Raw genomic sequence first — 23,022 nt, 5'->3', positions numbered from 1 at the left:
CCGCCCTTGCTGCCAGAGGCCTTCTCTCTAGCTGCTATCCTGAAGAGCCAGGACAGCAACCCCCTCCTCCTGGCAGCCACCCTGCATCAGCCTAGCCTTGTCTTAGCCCCCTTTGGCCTCCGCTCCCTGGGTTCATTCCTCATCACTCCTCATTGCCCCAGGGCAGCAGAATATTCTCGGCCAGGAGCAGGGCTCCCCTCAGTGCTGTTAGCTATCCTTGCTCTTTGGGGCTCTGAGCAAAGTGAGCTAGAGAACAGCTGCCCCCCACCCCCGCCCCGCTGCGCCCCCACTTACTGCCTGTGCGTAGGCGCCGTAGGCCCCGAACGGGATGGCCATGGGGTTGAACATGCCCATCTGGCCAGCCATCTGCTGCATCCGCCGCATCGTGCGCTCCTTGTCAGTGTCGGCAAACTTGACCACCAGACTGGACGAGGCTCCCTGCAGCCATTATTGCGCGTGAGGCCCCCTTGCCCCAGCTGCCTCCTCTCCCAACTGTCCCTGCCCTCAGCCTGGACCCACCCGATCCTCTCCAGGGGGGATGGGGGCAGGGGGTAACGGAAGGCTCGCTCCCACGCTTGCACTGGGCCCCGGGTTTGGGATCCTAACCCCACCGCGGGCGGTTTTTATCTAGGGGCAGTCCAGTTCCTTAACATCTCTGGGCCTCGGAGTCCTTGTCTGAGAAACAGGTATACTGATAATGCCTTCCTGCCTCTTGGGAAGGCTGTGAGCTCCTCACGGTTGGCACGGTTTGGCACGATATGCGGGGGCGGGGGGTGGGTGGGAGGTAAAGGTAGGCGGGGCTCTGCGGGACTCCCCGCCCCTCTGGGCCTCAGCCCCCTCCCCAGCCCCGGCGGTGGGGGAGGGGTGGCCACTCACCGGCATAGTCTGGCTGCCGTGCAGGGCGTTGATTGCGGCTTGCGCCTCGGCGTGGGAGGAGTACTTCACAAAGGCGCACCCTGGGGGGACGGGAGAGGCTGAGCCTGGGCGCGAGGGCCCCCAGGAAGGCCAGAGAAGCGCTACCGGGCTGAGAGGCGGGGCACCGGAGGGGCGGAGGGAAGAGGGCGCATCCCAGATGAAGGCAGAATGGGTGACCCACAGAGACTGGGAAGAGAGACACGGAGAAACACAGAGACACAGAAAGACCTGGAAGGGCCGGAGAGTTAAAAGACCCCGGAAGTCTCCCTGCCCCTGTCTGGACTCGGCTAGAGGCCTTCCCTTCCCGGGGCCGACCGCCTCGCCCCTTCCAAGCACGCTTCCCTGGCTCGCTGTTCGCTGGTCCCGCCCGTCGCCACCAGCTGGGGGCGGCCCGGCACAAGGCTGTCGGTGAGGTGAAAAGCCCGAGGCCTCGCCCGCCCGCTCCCCCGCCCCGCCCCGCCCCCACGCACCCTTGCTGTTGCCATCCGGCCCGCGCAGGATGGTACACTCCTCGATGTTCCCGAAGGCCTCGAAGAGGCGACGCACGTCGTCCTCGGACTGCTGCTTGTTGAGCATGCCCACGAAGAGTTTTCTATCTTCTGGAACAAAATTAGGAGATGCTTACCCGGGCCGGGGGAGCCGGGCTGCACCGGGGCGTGCCCGGGGGTAAGACGGCGCGACCAAAGAGGAAGGGGGAGGGGGATAGGGTAGAGCTGGGCAAGGGAGAGGACTCATTGCTGGAGGGGAGGGGGGCTGCTGGGGCGTTGCTAGAGCAGGATGGGCCACAGGGTGAGGGGGTTGGGGGAGAGGGAGAGCATAGCCAGAGGAGGAGGTGAGGAAGGAGGGGTTGGGTCAAGGATGCTGGATGGCAGCGACTGTGCCCCCTCCCGTCCAGAGGGAGCAAGGCCACTGGTGCGGCTGCTCACCTATGGCACACGGGTGGCCCAGGAGTGGCACATGGGTCGTTTGGGCAACTCTGCATTCCCTTCCTCCATCCTCTTAGACACACACTACCTTCTTGAGCCACTTTCACCGCTAGAGGCCAAAATTAACTCACAACAGGCAAGTCTGCCGCAGGGCCTTTGCATAGGCTGTTCCCTCTGCCCAAAGTGCTTCCCACATCACAAGGCTGAATTCTCTTCTTCTAGGTCTCAGTTTAAATATTGCTTCCTCATCAAGGTCCCTCCTTCCTGCTGTCTTTTATTCTCTGTCTCAGCTTCTCCCTCTCATGGCCCAGGTTTCAAAGGACAATTATTTACTGCCTTGCCTGTGTCCCTGGTTTCTGTCTAGCTCCCAGGCCCCACTGCATGTCCTCTCCTTGGGGGAAGAGACCAGCCATTGGATGGAACAGCAGTACCTGGCACAGAGTGAGCCCTCAGCACAAAGTTACGGAGTAGATGAATGAATGCGTGTGCCATTCCCAGGGTCACCCTTTCTTCCTATCTCACATTGTTTTGACCTCCATCTGTTGTCCCTTCCTATTTCATGCTGCAAAATTTAGCCCTGGGCACTTTGGGAGGGGGGGCGCTGCTCCTAAAGGCTGGGATCCCTCACCAGCCCCTCCCCCCTTGTATTGATTCCTAGGTGGTTTGTTGACACCACCTGTACTGGCCTTGTGCTTAGGGCAGCAGGACCACGCTGGGCTACGGGCATCTGCTGCAGGGTGTAGCTGCCAGATTTCCCATCCCACAAGTTTACAACAGTGTGCCCTCAACTCCTCCCACTGAGGTGGGGGCTGTGCTCCCTCCCCTGGAATCTGGGCGGGGCTGTGACTGCTCTAACCAATAGGCAATGGCAGAGGTGAGGCCCGCTGATTTCCAGGCTAGGTCATAAAAGGGATCTACTTCTATGTGGCTGTCTTGAGGATGCTTTCTCTACGGATGCTAGCCACCCTGCCATGAAGGGCTTACAACTAACCTGCAGTGTGTCCCCATGGAAAGGAACCCAGGCCCCCAGCTGACAGCCCAATCAACCACCAGACATGGGATGAATGAGTCTGCAGATGATTCCAGACCCCAGCCTGAGTCTTCCAGCTGACGCCCAGACATTCCGGAGCAGAGATAAGCCTTCCACACTGTGCCTGGAGGATCCCTGAGCAGAACAAATGGTTGTTTTACTCAGTTTGGGGCAAAATTGTTTTGCAGTCACAGTACTCCCCATGGCCAGGGGAGTTCACAGAGCCAAGAGGCTGTCCTGGGGTCTGGAGCAGAGCAGAGGAAACCAACAGGTCCCTGCAACGCTGCACAGACCACCCCAGAGTCCTCCTCTTCAGGAAGACCTGACCTCTGCCCTGCCAGTACCCTTTAGCCCAGAGCACCCAGCACTGGGCACCTTCTCAATGACAGGGTGGCCCTGGGTCCCAGCGCCTTCCATGCCCAGCAGGGCATCATTGCCAGCTCCCGCTACCAATCCTGGACTGGGCATACCACATTGCCCTTCACTGGTAGTGGGCTTCAGCCAAAGCTCTGGGGCCTGGAGCCCCAGCCCTGCCACCTGCCTTTGCCTGGGCTGCTTGACCCGGCTTCCGGGGCCATCCCACGGCCCATCCCCGGCCCCATCTTCAGGGCTCTGGGACTCCAAACTCTGGGCTGGGAAACCAAGAGGAAGGAAGAAGAGAGAGAGAGAGTGGAGCTGTGAAGTGAAGAGAGCTGGGGGAAGATAGGGTTAGGGACAGAGGGAGAAGGAACATGGCAAAAATGGAGGGAAAAGAATCAGAAACAGACAAAAAGGGGCACCTGGGTGGCTCAGTAGGTTAAGCAGCTGCCTTCGGCTCAGGCCATGATCTCGGGGTCCTGGGATCGAGCTCTATATCATGCTCCCCGCTCAAGGGAGCATCTTCTCTCTCTCCCTCTGCCCCCTCCCAGACTCATGCTCTAGCTCTCAAATAAATAAAATCTTTAAAAAGAGAGAGAGAAAAGAAGAAGAAGAAACAGAGAGCAGAGATGGGCAGAGGAGAGGGCAGAGAGAGAGGAGAGCCGGGTCAGGGACTCTGTTGAGCTCCCAGAAGCAGAAGCGGCATTCTGCAGGAAGTGGACAGAGCTTTTCAAGCCTTCGGTGGAGTCCTGAGATGTTGCAACTGTGGACTCCAGGCCAGCCTAGGGCTCCCCCTTGCCCCCAGCACCTTTTAAAGACTCCCTATTAAATGGGATTTCCAGAAAGACAATGAAGTGAAACCCCCTGCCTCCAGCTAATCCCTGGCCCTCCTGCTTAAAAATTCCTTCTCCTCCCTGGGCACGGGAAGGGAGAGGGAAGTGTAGGCCCCTCCTCCACCTGAGCCTAATTTAAATGCTGGGACCGCAGCCCCTCGCCTTCTCCTCTCTCCTGACATCGGAATGTATTCCTTTATTATCATTATGACAGCCTTTTGATTGCATTAAAATTCATCCACACGTGCCTTTCTATCCAGCCACTTTCCTTTTGCCAGTTTTTTTTTCCCCCTAATTTTTTCTTCCTCTCCCCTGAAATCTTGCCTTCCTTACAGTTCTTCAATCTAGACCAGGGCCCGTCCTTCTGGAGGCCCTTCCTTCCAAACGTGTAGGGGGCCAGGGTCCTCCTCTCCCTGATCACCCAGATTTCTCCAGGGAAACTGCAGCTAGCCTTGCCTTTCTGGAAGACTGAAAGAAACCAAAGAAACCTGCTCCATCCTTACTCCCCCAGGGATCCTCCTGTGACCCCACCCCCACTCAAATGGTGGTAATTTCCAGGATCCGCAAATGTACCCCGTTTGCCCACTTTTCATTCCTGCTGGGCTTTGGCGTGATTCTAATGATTCTCTTTCAGACCAGGGGCTGGAAGGATTCTGAGTCCAAGGGTGGATCTCCTTCAGGTCCAGGCCCTCAGGCTAAACCCCAGCTCCCCTCCTTGCAGCCATATAACTGCTTCCCACCAGGGTCTTTAGGTCTACAAAACGGGAATCGTCAGTAGTGCCTTGGGTGGTAGATGCTAGGTTTGCAAGAGATGCTACAGGGACAGGACCTGTTGAGCAGGTCGACAGTGAGGGCCATTACTCGGGGTTCTCTATCTAGGAGGAAGAGGAAATGGAGTGCCACCTCCCTCCTTCATTTGCCCTACCCTGATTTATTCCTGCAGCAGGAAGGAGAGAGGCAGAGCTGACGTCCCTCAGACAGCACATCTGCAATAGGCCGCTTCTGAACAAGGCAAAGGCCACTGGGGCTGCCGCACAGTGGCCCCAGAACAAGTGTGCCATCCCCCAAGGGAACAAGGCCTTGGAGTGGCAGAGCGGGACCAGGCCCTGGAGAACATGAGAGGTCCTGCCTCTTTGCAGATGAGGAATTTGGAGCACAGAGGTTGCTCCAAAACACACAGCTGCTGCCTCCCGGGGTCTCTTGACTTCCAATCCTATAACCCCTTGCTCCTGCCTCCCTGCTCTTTCTAAAATGTGAGTGCCTGTGTCTGTGGGGGTGGGAAGCACCTGGGGTTCGAAGGGAGCAGGACTGCGACACCCTGGAAGGGTTGGGCAACAGAAAGTAGGCACTAGGCCTGGGCCCTGCCTGAACCCAGAGAGGGCAGCTCAGCACTCTGTGCCCTGTGTCCTCCCACCAGTGCCAGGGACTGCGTGGTCTACAGCACCCCCAGATAACGCATGGATAAAGTATGCAGTTCTGGGTCCAGAGAAGGTGTTCATGGCTATCTTAGAGCAGGGCCTGGATCAGAGCCCCTGGTGTCCATCCTGGGTCCACCCTCCGGTGGCTCCTTCGGCAAGCACTTACTGAGCACCTACTGTGAGAGAGACAGCCAGGAAATAGCTCTGGACTGGGCACTAGCGGGACCAATAGTGGAGGTGGGGAGTGTTTAGATGCTGAAGGCTTCCAGGAGGAAAGCGGGGCTGGAGCTATGCTGTCCAGAGGACAGGTGGGGGTGGGTGGCGGGGGGCCCCAGGCTCACAACAGAATTTGAACAAAGTCTCAGAGTTGGGAGGGATCCCTAAGGCTGCTCTTGTCATCCACCCCTGGGGTCCCTGCGTGCCACAGGGCTTGCAATGGGGGGACCTGCTCAAGTTCGATTTTGCCTTTCCAGCAGCCTCGTGCCTCTCCCTCCACCAACACACACCTCTCCCGTTCCTCTGGCCTCAGGAGTCTTTTTTATTCTCCTAGAACCTCAGTCTAATTAAACATCAGTTTCCCAACCTCTAAAGAGCACTGGGTGCCAGCCCCCAGGAGCCATACAGAGGTGGAAAGGTGCTTTTGAAAAGGCAGTGGCATCTGGTTGCCAGAATCTTGGGCTTTTTCCAATCCCTGAGAGAGAGAGACTCCTGCACTCCTTCACTCTGGACCTCAGGGCAGAATGGGGCCAGGGTTGGAAGGATTTGCATTGTCAAAGGAGGGCCCAGAAAACACCGAAGCCAGATAACCCCAAGGCCGGTTCAGGACCTGTCCCTACACAGGCTGTCTCAGGATGGTGCCTGGAGGGTGGGGGGAAGGGCAGACGTGCAGGGAGCTTCTCGAGGGCCCTGCAGGGGGAGTGGGGCCCTGAGTCGGGTGGAGGTGGATGGTGGCAGGGCCCCTTGGCTTGCCAAATGGCAGCGCCCTAGCGCTAATGCTCGAATTCCGGTTTAATTTCCAAAATTCGATTCACTCATTACCATGGGCATTAAACAATATTTCCTGCTTAAGGAGAGACGGCACTGTGGGCGAGTGTTCAGATGGTTAATGCCTTTTATTACCACAGTAGACTTTTACTGTTCTCTTTCCTCTGGCTGCTGACGGAGGATTTGTGGGAGAACGGACGGGAGCTGGGGAGAACCCCAGGGCTAGGGGCCAGCGTGGGGAGTAGGTGGCTTTGAGGTCTGTGGCTGGTGGAGAGGGCAGAGGAATTGGTGGGGGGCTTGGATGCTGGTGGGGATACAGGGCCAGGTCGGCAAGAGACACTTTACCCGGGAGACTCAAAGACAGCAGTTTGGGGAGTGAGGAAAAAATGCCAGACGTTCACAGTCACTGAATCAGAGGTCTTCCGTCCTGCTCTGCAGGCTTTGGACCCCAAGGTGCTCCAGCTGGGGCCAGAGCCGAGACCCAGGGGTGTCCCACGTTCCTGCCTCAGCTGCTGGCAGAAACTGGAGCTCCGAGGCCCATCCCACGCCGGGACCTCAGGCATCTCCCAGGCTGTTTGTTCTGGGACCAGGGGACTTCCCCAGGTGCCTTCTGGATTCCAGAACCATCTGCTCTCCCTGGAGATGATCTCAGGGCTCCAGGGTCCACAGACAGTGAGTCTGAGGGGAAAAGGCTTACTCCTGACCCCTAACTTCACTGCGGATCAGGAGGACCTCCAGTCAAAGGGACAGGAGAGGCACACCGACTGGATGGGTGGGGTGGGGGTGGGGATATATCTTTCAGGCAGTCACTGAGGCTGTCTGTCAAACCAACCTCAGGCAGGTCACGTACCTCCCTGTGTCCCTGTTTCCTCATCTGTAAGAGGGAGGGAATAGCTGTTGTGCCCACCGTGTCGGCCGGTAGAAGTTAAATGAGCTGAACACACAGGGTTTTAGCACAGTGCCCGCACAGAGTGAATGCTCTGTAAGTGCACCCATTGTGCCACTTACAGCTCTTACCATGCTCACCACCCCCCGGGGGGGCACCCCCACCCTCATCCCCAGGGGTGTGGAGAGGACCCCCACCCCATACTTTGAGATGAACAAAGTCATGCTTGCCCAGCCCGGGCCAAGAAGCCAGGCTGCCCTTTGCATTACCCTGACCAAATGGCAGTGTTTGGGGGACCACCAGTAGACCCCCCAGCCTCCTCCAGGAGAGCTACCCGGATTGATCCAATTTTAGCATATGTGCTTCCGAAGCGAGCACAGCCTGGATTGGTCCCAGAGGCCTTTTTCCTAAAGTTACACTGAGCCCCACCATGTGCCATTTCCACTAGTCTGGCTGGTCCAGACCCACCAAGCCCCTTTGGCTCCTAAGGGACCAGCAGGCCCCAAACCAATCATACGGATCTAAATCTGTGCCCTTTTCAAGACTGATTATGCCCCAACCCAGGGCCTAAGACCTCCCAGGCCTCTTATTTGTCAGCCCTAGTAGAGGTCCCCCCCACCCCAGGAAAGCAGCACGCAGACTCAAATCTGCCTTCCAAGTAGGGGTGGTCGACAGGGCGGTGGCGGGGGGTGCTCCTCTCATCACTGGGATCCCCACGATTGCCCCTCCTCAGGTTTGTGGGGGCTGTTTCCAGCATCCCTCCCCCATCCTGGGTTAGGGGCCTGGGTTCAATCCCTCTGCAGCCCTGTGATGGGGTCAGCCACCCTCCAGAGAGCCAGTCCCTTCACCTGGGACATGGCCTGGGACATGGGGTCACAGGTTCTCAGCAGGCAATGAAAAATGAGGAGAAGAGTTGTGCCCTCCTAGGTCCCCACAGCACACGCGGAGTCAGAGCCAGAGCCAGACCAAGGGAGGCAGCTGGGCGGGGGCTGTCTCCCCCTCCAAGGATAAAAGCCTTCCTGCCTGGGAAGAAGGCTGAGGGAGACATCAAACCAGATCAAAGGCTGCTGGAGCTGGGCTGGGTCTCCCTCTCCACCAGGGATGCAAGTGAGGACCCTCAGCTGGCTGGGGGAGGCAGGGGAGGCGGTGCCAGGCCTTGATCTCCCAGCTCCCTCCTGACAGGCACCGTTTGATGTGGGGGGGTGGGACGAGGCAGGAGCCACAGAACTGCATCCAGTCCCCTCACTCGCATTCCGTCAGCCAGCCTGCCTCCCCGCACATCAGGGTTTGCCCTGAGCCCTGTGGGTCACCCCTCACTGTCTCCTGACATCCACCCAGGCCTGTGCTATCTGCTCTCCACACAGCACGTGGAGGGGTCAGTTCAAATCCCAGGCAGAGACCATCTATTTGCAGCTCAAACTTCACACGGGCTCCCATCTCACTGGGAACAAGCCCAGTCTTCTGGAGGTCGGTAGGGAACAACACTCCCATTTGTCCCGGGTCCCTCCTTCCCTCTGCTCCACACACCTAGGCCTCCAGGCTGTCTCAGGAACACTCTTGTGCTTCCCTGCCCGGGGCCTTTACGTGTCCTGTTGCTCCTCTTGTCTCAGAGATCATGTTCTAGACATCTTTGGAGCCCTCACTGCCTGAGAGCCTTCCATCCCGTGTCACCGCGCGTGGAACTTTGCTGACCATGCTACTCCAAATCACAGCCTTCACTCCCCTGCCTTCTTCCCTGTATTTTTTTTTTAAGCAGTGTTCTTTTTTTGTTTTTTTTTTAAGATTATTATTTATTTATTTGACAGACAGAGATCACAAGGAGGCAGAGAGGCAGGCAGAGAGAGAGGGGGGGAAGCAGACTCCCCACTGAGCAGAGAGCCCGATGTGAGGCTCTATCCCAGGACCCTGGGATCATGACCTGAGCCAAAGGCAGAGGCTTTAACCCACTGAGCCACCCAGGCACCCCTGTGTTTTTTTCATAACGTGAATCACCTTATTTTACTCACAGATTTAACTCCAGCCTCCCTTCTATAGAGGCCAGGATGTGAGTCCATTTCACTCACTGCTGAAGGACCAACGCCTGGAGAACTTGGCATGTCGAAGGTGCTCCTAAATATTCGTTGACATGAATAAAGGAACCCGTTTGCTCAGTGAGCCTCAGGCTCAGGGCTCGGATGAAGCTGGCATGGGGGCAGGAGCCCGGGACGAGGCACTGATCTCCAGGAATCCTCAGTAGGAATGGAGGGGCCCTGGAGATGAGCGCAGGCGCAGAGCGTGGAGCGGTGAGCTGTGTGGGCAGGGTGTGGCCAGGGGTCTCTGAGGCTTGGGCTGGGCCTTAAGGGATTCACGGGCTGGGTCTGCCAGGTAGAAATCGGGAGCCACAGACATCCCAGGTCTGGGAGCAGCACATGCAAATATTCTCCACACACCCGCAGTCTGAACACCTCCCTCAAGGCCTGGCCCGTCACCTCTGACCTCTGCACACTTGTCCTGGGACTCACAGTCTCCGTCTAGGGTCCTTGCCTGTGTCCGTTCTCACTGCCAACCATGTGCTCCCCAGGCTGGACCTACCTCCCCAATTCACAGCAGCAGCCTTCCCAGCCCCCGTGTCACCCTTTTATGACCAGAACGTCACAGAATGTCCACTGCCCAAGGGCTGCATTGATCAGATCAACTCCCTCCCCGGACTGACTTGCTTACGGAGGAAGTGGTTAAAAACAGCAACAATAGTACAAATCATCATGGTTCTCCTGTATTGAACACTCACTTTAACCCAGGCCGTGAGAGAAGCTCTTCACAGGTATTGTGGCTATTTCATTATTTCCACTGTGTAGATGGAGACCCTGGGGCCCAGGAGAGCTGAGTATCTTTCCCAGGATTGCACACTTAGTCATCAGTGAAGCCAAGCCCACACTCAGTGATCTGAGCTGAGCTCTCCGGTCACCCTCCCTCCAGGGGAGGACAGTGTTACCTGGACATCTCCCTCTCCTTTCTCGCCACCCCTCCACCTGCACACAGAAAGCAGCAAGGGCGCGATGGCCCATTGCTTCTCCACGTCCAGGGCTTCGCTTCAGAGCCCGGAACGGGACCCAGGCAGGGCACCCATAACCTGCTGCTCAGCAACAAAACAGCAGCAGGCTCTCCTTCTCCTGAAGGCCCGGGGACCTCTCTTCAGGCCTCACAGGCCAGGCCCTCCCCAGGCTCACTCACCCCTCTGCCCAAAGCCCAGCTGTCTTAAACTTCCGCAGGTGACAAGGAAATATGTTCTTTCCTGATGAGTCCTCAGGCCTTCCCCTTCCCCTGTCTAGGCTGCAGGGTCCTGTCACCTCCCCACACAGGACAGGGGACCTGTTGGCGGAATCCACTCTCAGGGCGGTCAGTGCCCCTCCAGCCCCCTGGTGGCTGCCCAGAGCACAGCTGTGGCTCTGTGCCTGCAAGGGCTTGCAACAGGTTTCAGGAGTAAGGACCAGAGCATGGGGACTGGCACCACCCTGGGGACCATAAACGGCCTCTGCACACTGGTCCCTTACACTACTAGAGGCTTTGGGCAGGCATAGGGGCCCTGAATTGTGCAAGAACTGAGCCCTAGAGGTTCAGTACAGGTGAGGGGCCCGGAGACCCCCACTGCACCCTTGTTGCCTCCCTCTCTGACTCTCTGACCCTCAACCCACCCAGAGTCTGCACCGGGCCTCCCAGGGGGAGCCTGGGTCACAAGGTGGCTCTACGGAGAAGTCACCTTTCTCGGGGGCAGCGGCGCGCAGCCGTCTCTCCAGGTAAGGGATGTTACATTGGGTTTGCTACAGTATCCTTACCAGGCGTGCGGCGCACCGCAGACGGCCTGGGGTTCTGCTGGGACTTCTCGGCAGTCGAACCCTGTTGTCTAATGGGGTTTCCACCGGTGTCTGGTGCTCTCGCAGCATTTCACCCATCACAGGATAATTTATAGCATAATGGGGTCTTTTCCCCTTTATATCATGTGGGAGCATAAATTATGGCCAGTTTGTCCTCGGCGCTCAAGGAGACAGACAAAGCCAGGCTTTATTCCCACAAAAAGAGGCGGCTTCCGCAGGGGACAGGTGGGCTAGCGTGGCTGGAGGATGCTGGCGCACAGGAGGAGAGACCAAGGAATGCTGTTAAGAACATCTCATTGGCAGGACTGAGAAGCTAGTCAAGGTGGCCACAGCTACTGGGGCAGAAGCGAAAAGACCTTCTTGGGGCCACTTGTCTCTATTCATTTCTGCTCTGGGCTTGTCCGGTGCGCGGTAGAGCTGTGCGGCTGTGGCTTGAGGGATACGGTCTGCCCTCAGAACACTGAACCCCAGTCACAGCTCACCCTCATCTCCCCAGTGGTGGCCCAACTTCCTACAGCCTTAAGGAGTGAGGGCTGGTCCTGGGTCCACCCCCCTCCTCCCATGTCTGCACAGCAGGGGAATGGGGCAAACCCTCTGCTTGTCTGACCCATGGCCCAGTTTTCACATTGAGGGTGGGGCTTCTTGTAGGACAAGGAGGAGAGCAGTGTCCTGACTTCCCACAGCCTGCTGCCCATCTTCCTGGGGAGGGGCAAGCACCTTGGGGTCAACTTTGCTAGTCTAATACAGCAGTGGTCATCCTTGAACCCAGAGGCCACACCTACTAAGCCCATTCCCCACCCCGGACACTGTGAGGAAGACTTCTGGTGAGCCTGGATGGGATCATCAGAGGCCTCTCAACCCACCCTCCTCTGGCACCACCCAGTGTAGGGGTGACATTTCCTGAACACACCAGCAGGAGTCTCAAGGCAGCCCAGAAGACAGGTGTCTCACATGCCCCACCGAAGAGCCCAATCCTGCCCAGAGCCCAAGCTTTTCCCTAGAAAAACAAAGCCTGCTCCTCCTTCCTTGGTACACCCTTTCCAGAATAACAGCAGGAGTCTTAGATCTTATAAGACGCTGGTTCTTGGCTCTAGGGAGATGCTAGGAAAATCACTGCTAGGAAAATCTGCTAGGAAAATCACCTGGAGGCTTTCAAAAATACGGGTGCCTAGGGCCAGCTTCCGAGATTAGGGACTAGTCTGGAGCCCAGGCATCAACAGTATTGGCTTTGGTTTTTCATTTCTTTGAAGGCCACTCAGGTAATACCAACGTGCAACCAGGACTGGGAAGAGCTGTGACAGGTCTCCAGGCTGCTCTTGGCCATCTCCCCCTCAGGAACCACCTCTCCAGCCCTAGGCCTACCTGCAGGAGCTCAGCCTTCCAGACGGAGGGATTCTGTGCCTGCTGGTGCTGCGGGGAAAGGTGGCACCCACTTTCTCTGCCCCAACCCCTGAAGCTGGGCCAGCCCTGCTCTGAGAGGAGGATCCTGGCCTCTTCCATCAACCCTCAGGTTTTCTTCCTGTCCATCTTTGGTCCAGCCACCTTAGTCGTCCTGGAGTCCCCGCTGTCCCCCAACCCACTTCTCCAAGTACACACTGAATTAACTCATGACTGATAATGGACTTCAGAGAGACACGGAGATGGATGGATAGCAGACATGATTAATAGATGCTAGATACCCAGATTAAATGTTGGATGATAGATAGATACACAGACGAGAGAAAAATGATTGCCGAAAGCAGATAGATTTATGATCAATGGGAGTTAAATAGCAATGGGTAAATGTGGGTGGATGGATAGCCACAGTGTTCCTGAGGGCTTCCGATAATGGGGTCTAAATGCCAAAGATCAGAAAACTAGTGGTGGCCACCCACACCTGTGAGGGTGTCAGCTCTCAGAACAAGAAGGAACCCGGGTCTGCTCAAGACCGGTCTCAAACCAACTTTCTCTTTCAACTCAGGTTCCTGAGCCTCCACATTCTCTGATGGGCTTGTTGTTTACATAGGTTGCTAGGGGGCTCATTTCTTACAGAAGCCTGAAGCTTCTCTATGATGTTTCCTTGAGCCCGCAGGCAGGCTGGGGGCTCTTCCTGAGCCTCCCTTCCTGGGGGCAGGGCTGCCCATCTCTCCCATAGGTGCAGGGACCCCAGAGGTCAAGGCCACGCCCTCCTACCCAGCAGAGCAGGTTGGTTTTGGGAGTGTGGCAGGCCGGTCCAGCCCCTGGAGTTTGATGGCAGGTGTTGGCCCATATGGGACTGCAGAGATTCACGCGTTCCCTCCTTCTCTCGGGGACCATGCCCTCAGAGAGGACAGAGAGAGCTGACTTGTGCCAAGCACTTGCCAAGGGCCGAGCACTGCTTAGGAGCACTCTAATTTCGTGAGGTGTGTTCCACTGTTATCCCAATTTACAGATTAGGGAGACTGAGGCACAGAGCGGTTTGGCAACTTGCTGATGGTCCCAGAGCTCATCAACAGCACGGTCAGGATTTGTACCCATGTGGTCTGGCTCCCCATCTCTCACCTACCCGGCCCTATCACTTCCTGACCTGCTCACCAGACTGAATGGTTGTGAGGCTCAGGGAAGCTGAGAACATGGGGCTCTGGGAACTGGAAAGGCTGAGAATTTGCGAGACATTTTTTCTAATGACTAATGAAATGGTGAGGGGAGTGTCTGTTTCATCAGGAAAACAAACTATTCTGAAGGGCGGCAGCATGGTAGCTGTCGAGTGTGGCTGCCCCTGATGATGACAGAGCCACCTGCTCTCGTCACCCAAGGGGGCCTCCTGAGGCCTTCGGACTGGCCGTGTCAGGTAAGTCACAGAGTGGCAGAAAGGGGACACTCCGTGTTTCAGAAACCAGCTTGCCTGCTCCGGACCCCTTCTTGTATCAGGCCTGCAGATGGTCCACAAACTCTGTTCAAGGGACAGTGTCAGGAGGTAGGGGAGCCAACCTGAGCCTCGGGTCGAAGTGCTTCTGGACTGGGGCTTGAATGACCCTGCTGCAGAAGGGCAGCGCCGGACATCAGAGTCCGGGCCACCCCACCCAACTTCTGTGGGAAGAGTGAGGCAGGGAGGGGTGGGGACAAGGAAGGAAACCTGCCATGGGTGCACAGAGGAGAGAACGTAGAGTTCTGTGCAGCACAAGTGCCCGTCTGCAAGGAGCACTGTTTCGAAAAGCAAGACACAGCCTGGCACCAACAGGTCTTGCTGGGGGCAGCTGGCAGTAACAAGCATGTGAGGCCCACTCTGCATGGAGCAGCATGTCTGGGAGGGAAGGAGGAGGGTGAGACCCTGGCTCCCCTACCAGTCCTCCCTGCTCTGCCACCGTCAGACTCTCCCGTGGGTGATGGCACTAGCTGCCTTTCCGTGCCAACTGGACATTTGCAGACATCTGCCCCCTTCTCACTACCATGCTTCAAGATAACATGGTTATATCCCCATCCGACAGATCAGCGAACTGAGGCTCCCAGAGGCCGGGTGACAGGCTCAGGCTCAGCCCGGCAGTAAGTGGCGTATGTCTCCAACAGCTGTGCCAAGCCTTCTTTGGTGTGCAAAATAGACTCTAACTCATGTGTGCCTGCCCCAGGGCTTGGAATTCTGTCCTTTGGGTTCTAGGCCTTTGGGCTCAGCACTGTCCTCTTCCAGGAGCCTTTGAAATGTGGGGGCTCCTGTCACCTCAACCTGACTGATTTTACCAGAAAACGTCCTGTCTGATCAGAGGGACCAGAAAAGCATGGAGGCCCCAGCGCCTGAGAATGGAGAGGAGAAGAGGAGGGGTGGTGCTGCAGAGGGCAGCTGGCGCCTGGGAGGAGGGCTGCATGGTGCTGGGCTAGAGGCTGGTCTGTAATCATAGTAGGACGAACGGTGGGGCCAGGTGTGTGGACGGTGGGAAGTGTGGGCTATAGCAGGAGTCCCGCCCTGGGCTTGGAGTGAGGAAGAGGAGGCCGAAGAAGCAGGAGGAGCCAGAGAAACAGGAGGAGGAGAAGAGGGGATGACAACAGCTCTCAGCCTGCATCCCCCATTGGTGGCCACAGGGATGCCCCCACCAGTGGCCCCTCTCTCTCCTCCCAGCGCACAGCAGCCAGATAGCCAAGGGCAGGGGTGCCATCCGACCTTGGTGTCCCAGGCACTTCAAGGTTTGTCTGCCGACTACATCAGAAACACCTCACTCAGGTAGATGTGACCATTTTTCAAATGCACGTAGACGCTGCTGCGATGTTAAAAGTACCAATTCATTTAAAAGTGCTGCTGAACTCAAGGTAGCTTATTGCCGTTTTGCATTCTCTCAAACAATGGATACTCAAAGTAAAACATCTGTCAAGGGGGTGCTGATGAATTTTTGATGTTAAAAATGGCTCTTAACCTTGAAAAGTCTGGGCGTGCTGATCCAAGGAAGACAGCAGGAGCTCGAGGAGCAGAATGTGCCCTGCCGTAGCTTAACCCTAGGCCTGGTGCCAAGTCACCTGCGAGACCAGCGTCACCCACCCAGAGGGGACAATCGTGATGGGGGCAGCAGGCTGCACCCCAGACCTGCAGTTAGGAAGCTTGAGTTTAGCACTGAGTCCCCTGAAACTGTGACCTGGGCCCAGCCTCTCAGCAGATGCTGGCCAAGGAATTTCTGTGCTTTGCCATTGGGGGTGCCTAGCGTGGTGCCTGTCCCATAGCGCATGCTCAAGAAATGCTGTTTGAACAAACAGTATCAGTAACCCACATATCAATGAGTAGGTTTAGTCTGAGAACATTGAGAGTTGGGAGGGGAGCCTGGCCCCATCCCCTGGTGTGACCCGAGTCGACCTTTAACAAAGATAGGATGGGACCCTCCTTGGCCTTTTTGGCTAGGGGCCTGGGTTTGGTTCCCATCAGCTGTGAATGGGGCAGGGGGCTCAGCCTGGCCTCCCCACCTTAGCCGGGCAATGGGATAATTAAGGCCTCCCGCAGTGGGCCAACTGAGGGGCCCGGTGGGGGAGGCCATGGGGATTTAGACTCCCTTTGAATAAAGAGCAGCTCCTGGCGTGTTGACCACTATTCATCCGCCTCCCCCGACCCTCGCACACCGAAGATGTCCCTCCTAGGCCTCCAGGGTCCAGAGGTGTCCCTGAGAACAACCTATCTTGACCAACTCTATTTAGATAGAACCCATATTTGATACAGCCTTCTTTCTAACCTTTGTAAAAACTGACCAGCCCCTTGTCTGTGACCAGCACAGCAAGGCCCTATGTCCCCTCGAATACTTTGCCAGTTCTAGGGAACTAATAATGGTGAGCACTGAGCTAACAAGGTTTTCCTTCCCGGTGAGGGCATTTTATTTTTTTTAAGATTTTATTTATTTATTTGACAGAGATCATAGGTAGGCAGAGAGGCAGGCCGAGAGAGAGGGGGAAGCAGGCTCTTCGCTGAGCAGAGAGCCTGATGCGGGGCTCGATCCCAGGATCCTGAGACCATGACCCGAGCCGACGGCAGAGGCCCCAGCTCACTGAGCCACCCAGGCGCCCCCCCGGTGAGGGCATTTTAACAAGGCCCTCTGAAGCCTTAGTCCAAAGGAAGGAATGGAAGGAATGGAGGTTCATGGTGACCAGTCTGGCCCCCTGGACAACAGGGGAAGATGTGTGGTGGCTTGAAAACCTTCTAAGATTCTTAAACCACTCTCCAGAAGTCCCCACCCACTCGGTCTTGGGCAGGGCTATGCTTGGAAAAGGTTTCCAGAATGGCTTGCTGTCTGCCTTTGCTCCTTCCCTTCTGCCCAGAAGTGACCCACATAGTCCAAGTACTTAGCACATTCTCTGAAATGGAAGAAAGTTGCCTGGTTATTAGTGGTGCCTAATGATATTTGCATAGATTAACAGACTTTAATACAATCATGAATGTCACAATCCCGAGAAAATAATGAAGAAATCCATTACAAAGTCATAAAGTAACTAAGTCAATACAGTAATAATTTGATCCCATATTAGTAATAATTTCATCTCCTGCTGCAAGGTGATTTTTACAAGGTGCACTGTTTCTGGACACTTTTATAAATTTCACATTTGTTTGAGATAATTAATTAACAAAATAAAAAAATATACTGCTGGTATTTTATACAATAAATTAGTCATTAGTCTGAACTAGCAAGCTGGGGTAAAACTTAAGGAGACAGATGTGCTGGGATTTCTAACTTCTTTTCAAATGGCCTATAATCCTCTCCTCGGCACAACCCAGAGGCTGCCTGGTGCCAGTGGCTCAAGGGGACCGTCAGGGCCAGCAGAAGCCCATGGAGTGTGTGGTGAGGGGAGGGCGGAGGCCCAGCCACAGGCCTCCTGGGCATCCTTCTCTGCTGTTCCCCTCAGGCACTGCCTTCCTTTCCTACTGCCCCTGCAACAGGAAACTGGAACTGGGTGGTGTAAAGCAACAGAAATCTGAGGCCTCACAGTTCTAGAGACTGGAAATCAGAAGCTGAGGTTTGGGTTGGGCTGTGATTTCTCTCCAGGCTCTAGGGTACGGTCCTTCCTTGCTTCTTCCTAGCTTCTGGAGTTTGCCAACAGCCTGTGGCCTTCCTTAGCTTTTGCCACATCATGATGGTCCCTGCCCCCATGGTCACATGGCATTCTCCTTATATGTTCTGTGTCTCTGGGTTCCAGTTTCTTCTTTCTTCTTAGGGCCCCAGTCTTATGGATTGAAGGCCCACTCTAATCCAGTATGATGACCTCATCTTCATTTGATGCCCCTCTGCAAAGACCCTATTTCCAAATAAGGTCCCATTCACAGGTTCTGGGTGAACAGGAAACTGGGAGGGACATTATTTAACCCACTACAGGCATCAAGGGCTTTGGGGTGACCACTGGCCCTCCTCCCCCAGGAAATAAGGAGGAGCCAGGGTCTGCCAGATCTGCTGCCTGGCAGGGGCTGATGGTTGGAAATCCATGGTTTCCTGAGAAGTCATCCGACAAGCTAGAGGGGAACTGTGGACCCCTTGAAATGGTCCACATCAGTGCATCTCTGTTTTTCTCCTAGGGAAAGAGTTCATAGCTTCCGGCAGATTCTCAAAGGAGCCCAGGACCCCCAGAAGATTCTTGTCTTATTACCACGTAAAACCTTTGGGCATCAGGGAGGGAACCAATCAGCCAACCAAGCAACCAATCAACAAAGAACTCCAAGATACACAATTTTACAAAGTTTCCAGAATGTTCCAATACTCTGTAACCCAGAAAGGGTGTGGGTTCTGCGGTTTCAGAAAAGAAGCTGTTGGAATCTCTGGCAAGGTGAGTGCAGGCACAGGGGCTCCCATGATCCCGCATCTGGAATGAGACTTCAGGGGGAGAGGTCTTTGGATTTTGAGTGTATTATCCAGCAGCTCGTCCCCCAGACCAGCTATGGGTCATGAGTTCATTTAAAAGTCAGCTTCTATGATGTACCCCTCCCCACCCAGTCCTTGATAAAAATGTTCAACAAGAAGCCACAAAGAAGGATGCCTGGGTGGCTCAGTTGTTTAAGTATCTGCCTTCAGCTTGGGTCGTGATCCCGGGGTCCTGGGATGGACCCCTGCATCGGGCTCCCTGCTCAGCAGGGAGTCTGCTTCTCCCTCTGACCCCTCCCCAGCTCGTGCTTTTTCTCTCTCTTAAATAAATAAATAAAATCTTAAAAAAAAAAAAAAAGAAACCACAAAGATAAAAGCCATAGATGTCACCAAGACTTCCCTTCATGCCCACTCAGCTGTGAGTTAACATAGGTGACATGACACCATGTTAGGCCCTGTGTCACCCACCGTCAGATCGTCACCCAGCCCCTGACCCGGCTCACTCTGCTGAACCACAGTGGTTCCCAAGCCATCATCACTTTCCTTCAAGGGCTCTCGAGCCACCAGTTTGATGAATTTATTCTAGAAGTTTGCCAAGGGTAGTCTTTAAGATTGACAAGCTGCCAATTTTTGGAATCCAGTACCCTGACCATTTAAAAACTTGTGCCTTCATTCATTTCTAGGCTTTCCGATGCCTCAGAGATGACCCCTAGCAGCTCCAGGAGCCCATCTGCCTGTTCCCTGTGCCCTCCCAGGGCCACGGCTCACAGTGTGGAGAATTAATCTAACTGTGGGGCTAGGTCGGCTCTCTTGGCCTCATTTGGATGCTAATTCTCTTTTACAGTGTTTCTCTACATTTCCCGTCCTGAAGGCCAGTCTCATTGGCTGGAGGAGACAGGTAACATGCAGAAGTTAAGCTCTGCTTCCTCTTAGACAACACCTTACAGTTTGCTTCCCACACAGGCATAACGGGTGAGTCTCAGGCAGGAAGGCGTCTGCCTCAGCCCCGTGGCTGTCTGTCTTTCTGGGCCATGGGGGTGACCAGTGATCATCTTTCTGTCTCTGGTGCTCTGGTTCAAAGCAGGGGGAGGCGATTCCACATGCTGGGCAGCACCTTCCCTCAGGAGCAGTGCTGCGAAAACCCCTGCTCCTGGGGTCTCTCTGGGATGATGCCTCAAGCCCATCCCCACCTTGGCACGGGAGGCACTGACTGAGGAGGGCGGCAAAGGACCTGCTTTCTTCCCACCATTGTCCTCAAGGAGGTCTTCCTGTGATCGCTGGTGCCTAAGGCATGTCTCATGCCTAAGAAGCCCTGACTTGCACCTTTTTAAGACGGAGCTTGAATCTGATTTGGGATGCAGTGTTTAAGAAGTTGAACAAACCAGGGGCGCCTAGGTGGCTCAGTGGGTTAAAGCCTCTGCCTTTGGCTCAGGTCATGATCCCAGAGCCCCGCATCGGGCTCTCTGCTCAGCAGGAAGCCTGCTTCCTCCTCTCTCTCTGCCTGCTTCTCTGCCTCCTTGTGATCTCTGTCAAATAAATAAATAAAATCTTAAAAAAAAAAGAAAGTTGAACAAGCCATGCTTTGAGGGGAAAGTAAAAGGTACTCCCTGATTTCAATGCCAGCAGACCCAGGCAGGGCTGTGATGAAGCTACATGTGTTGGCATGGGCCAGCCACTATTCCATGTAGAGAGGACCCGGATCATGCTCAGAGCAGAGATGCTCTCCTAGAAGCGCCAGGAAAGGACTGTGTCTCTTTTTGGAGTTTCCGCAATGTAGCAGTCATCAGAAATGGTATTTTTATGCTTGTTTTGCAGATGAGGAAACTGAGGCACATAAAGACACATTGAGAAGCTCCCCACAGATGCAGAGTTAGTAAGGGGTGGAATCTGACCTCTACACAGTCTGGACCCCACCTCTACCGGCTGTCTCAGGGTGGGCCCAGGGCGTGCTCAACCTCCAGCAGCAGAAGTGGGACCCGCAACTGTCACTCTCTTCCCGGGGCTGCCCCCTGCTAATGTTGGGGTCTGGGGGAGGAGCCGGGCTAGGGGGCAGGGCCCATGTTCCAGCCTGGCTCATTACCAAGGAGCTGCACGGCCTGTGCCCAGTGTGTCACTCCTAGGGTGTCTGCCTTCTCTGGGAAATGCAGGAGTGTGGCATCGCCCTGTTCCACTTGCTTGGGGAGGAGCCCTTGTGGGAGCTCTGAAGCCCTCTTCTGGATGTTCAGGATGGCCACCAGGCCCTGTCACTTTCTTCCCTGCTGCTTCCTTTCCTTTTCCCTGTCTTCTACAAGACCCCTCACTGTGGCGACTTAGCATATCCTCAGGTATACCTATCTCTTGGCTTTGTCATTCAATCATCTTTCTTGTTTGTTTTGAGTGTGTTGGGTATCATATAATTTATTGTCCAAACTGGGACCCTTGGGAGGTTGAAAGGGAGCACTACTAATAATGCATCCTGGCAACTCAGGACCTATCCTGGCCTACTGGAATTTATGGGCAACCTAGTTTCATGCTGCCTCCCTCCCTGCTGCTGACCTTCATGTGCCTTCCCTGTGTAACACCCCTCCCTTGAAGCCCTCCGTGACTGCCCCAGCTTATACCGATGTCTCACTCAGGCAGCAGCTCATGGGTCTGGCCCCACCCACTGTTGTCCTGCATCACCCCACAGGCAAATGAGGACCAAATCTGGGAGCAGAGTCCCCCCTCCAGTTTTTTCCTGTGCACCCACAGGCAGGATGAGAAACATACCAGACTGAAACCAGACTCCGTAAAGGCTCTGACCTGAACCAAAAGTCAGCTAGGGCAGTACCAACACCCAAGATGACATAAGAAGGAAGCAGGGGAAATCAAAGGCCAGGTTGGGGGGTGGTCACTGGAGACGCAGCTGGAAAGGGGGCATGATCATAAATGACCCCCCACCCCCTGGCCCATTGTGTTCTCTGTGAGGTGTGACATGTGGGTGAGGGGACTGGGAGGCCCCTACCCACTACCTGCCAAGGGGTTTTCCATCCCACCACTAGAATCTTCTCTTTGAGGTAAACACTGCTTTCCTCAGAATTCACCTTTAAAATGCAAAATCACTTTATCCCCGGAGTCAATATCTAACACCTCAACACCAATTCCTTTATCAGATCACATTCCTCCTGCCTGCCAAGCCCCTGACAAGGCGTGGGGGGACCAGTTTCCCTAGGAGCCTGGGCATCCTCTTAGGCAGCTGACCCCTCCTAGTTCTGTCTGGGACACCCCATCCTTCTCAGGCCCACTTTACGGAAAGATAAAAGTTATCAGTAGTGAAATGTATACATCTTGGGTGTATATTTTAGTAAGTTTCGATGAATACAAACACCCACGTACCCCACTCCCCTACCAAAATATAGAACACTTCCATCTCCCCAGAAGGTGCCCATTTCTGGGAAGCATCCCAACCACTTCGAAGGAATCCAGCATTCTGACTCTTTTTCACCACAGTCGGTTTTGCCTGTTCTAGAACTTTGTACCGGATGTACTCATTTCAGTCTGGCTTCTTTGACTCAGCACGATGTCTGTGAGATGCATCAGTGTTGCCTGGGACCCCGGGTGCCCCCTGGCCCAACAGTTCACCAGCCGCCATCTTCAGGTGCCAGCAGGGCCGGCTGGATGTTGGGCAGAGACGCTGCCACTAGTGTGGTGTGGTTCTATGCCCACTGCCCTTTTCTGGGAGCTGGGAAGGCAGCCTGGCCTACACTGAGCTCACAAGCGATCTGCTCGCCTCAGCTCCACAGATGAGCTAAAGACCAGAGGTGTCCCCTGGAGTGGGCGAGGCTGGGGGGGGGGGCAGTCTGAACCACGGGAGCTCAGAGGGACTACTGCTGAGCCTCGGGGTCCAAGAGCACCTTGAGCAAGTGCAGAAAATGGCCCAAGGATGTGCTAACACTCCCTCTCCCGAGAACCACAGCTTTCAGTGCCATGACACCCAGTACCCGGGTCTCAGGCATGTCCATCTCTCCTTTGTCACTGCAGTGACTGCCTAACTGTCCCTTGCCTTTCCCCTACAGTCTGTCTCCACCCAGCAGCCAGGGCAAGCCCAGCATGTCCCTCCACTGCTCAAAGCCCCCGGCAGCTTCTTGTTCCCTCCGCATAAAACTCAAAGCCTTTAAAAGGGTCTACAAGATCCTCCATAGGGTCTGCCCCCACCACGCTCCCCTCCCCTGACTGCTTCCCTCATCCATTTCTGGCCACAGTGGGTCCTGTCCTGCCCTTGAACACTGGCTGACAAGCTAGAGCCCTGGACTGGGCTTCTCGCATACTACCTCCCTTCTCCCCTAGTCTGTAGGTCCTGGGAGGACGGAGATGGCCCAGGGCTTAGCACAGGGCCTGGCTATGCTCACAAACATTCCGCGGAACCCTTGAGTGATGAAACGCTTCCCTCAGTTGCCCAAGGGGGTCTCTGACCTAGGAAGGTTAAGCAGGACCACAGCAGGCGAGTGGGTGCCAGGCCAGCTAGAGCAGGTCTGAGATGAGCCCCCTATAGAACCCCCGCACACACACACAGTCGCAGAGCCAGGGCGAGCC

General features: G+C 55.4%; 1 protein-coding gene across 50 annotated transcripts in view; it reads right to left on the bottom strand.

Moving 5' to 3' along the window:
- The window catches only part of CELF4 (CUGBP Elav-like family member 4), a 289,470-nt gene that overhangs the window by 28,149 nt on the left and 238,299 nt on the right, over positions 1-23,022 (bottom strand). For 28 of the 50 annotated variants that reach the window (XM_032859528.1, XM_032859519.1, XM_032859520.1 and 25 more), the window contains exons 4-6: positions 1,386-1,514; positions 877-956; positions 295-438 (exon numbers count right to left, since the gene is read on the bottom strand). In XM_032859528.1, coding sequence (XP_032715419.1) covers positions 295-438; positions 877-956; positions 1,386-1,514 — 353 coding nt within the window. The remainder of the gene's footprint in view (positions 1-294; positions 439-876; positions 957-1,385; positions 1,515-23,022) is intronic. The other 22 variants (XM_032859521.1, XM_032859538.1, XM_032859552.1 and 19 more) reach the window with 1 other exon arrangement.

This window comes from Lontra canadensis, unplaced genomic scaffold, assembly GCF_010015895.1.
Source record: "Lontra canadensis isolate GAN:19392208 unplaced genomic scaffold, GSC_riverotter_1.0 scaffold17, whole genome shotgun sequence".
Classification (NCBI taxonomy): Eukaryota; Metazoa; Chordata; class Mammalia; order Carnivora; family Mustelidae; genus Lontra; species Lontra canadensis.
Note: the sequence above shows the minus strand (reverse complement) of the source record. Positions and strands in the feature narration are given on the sequence as shown.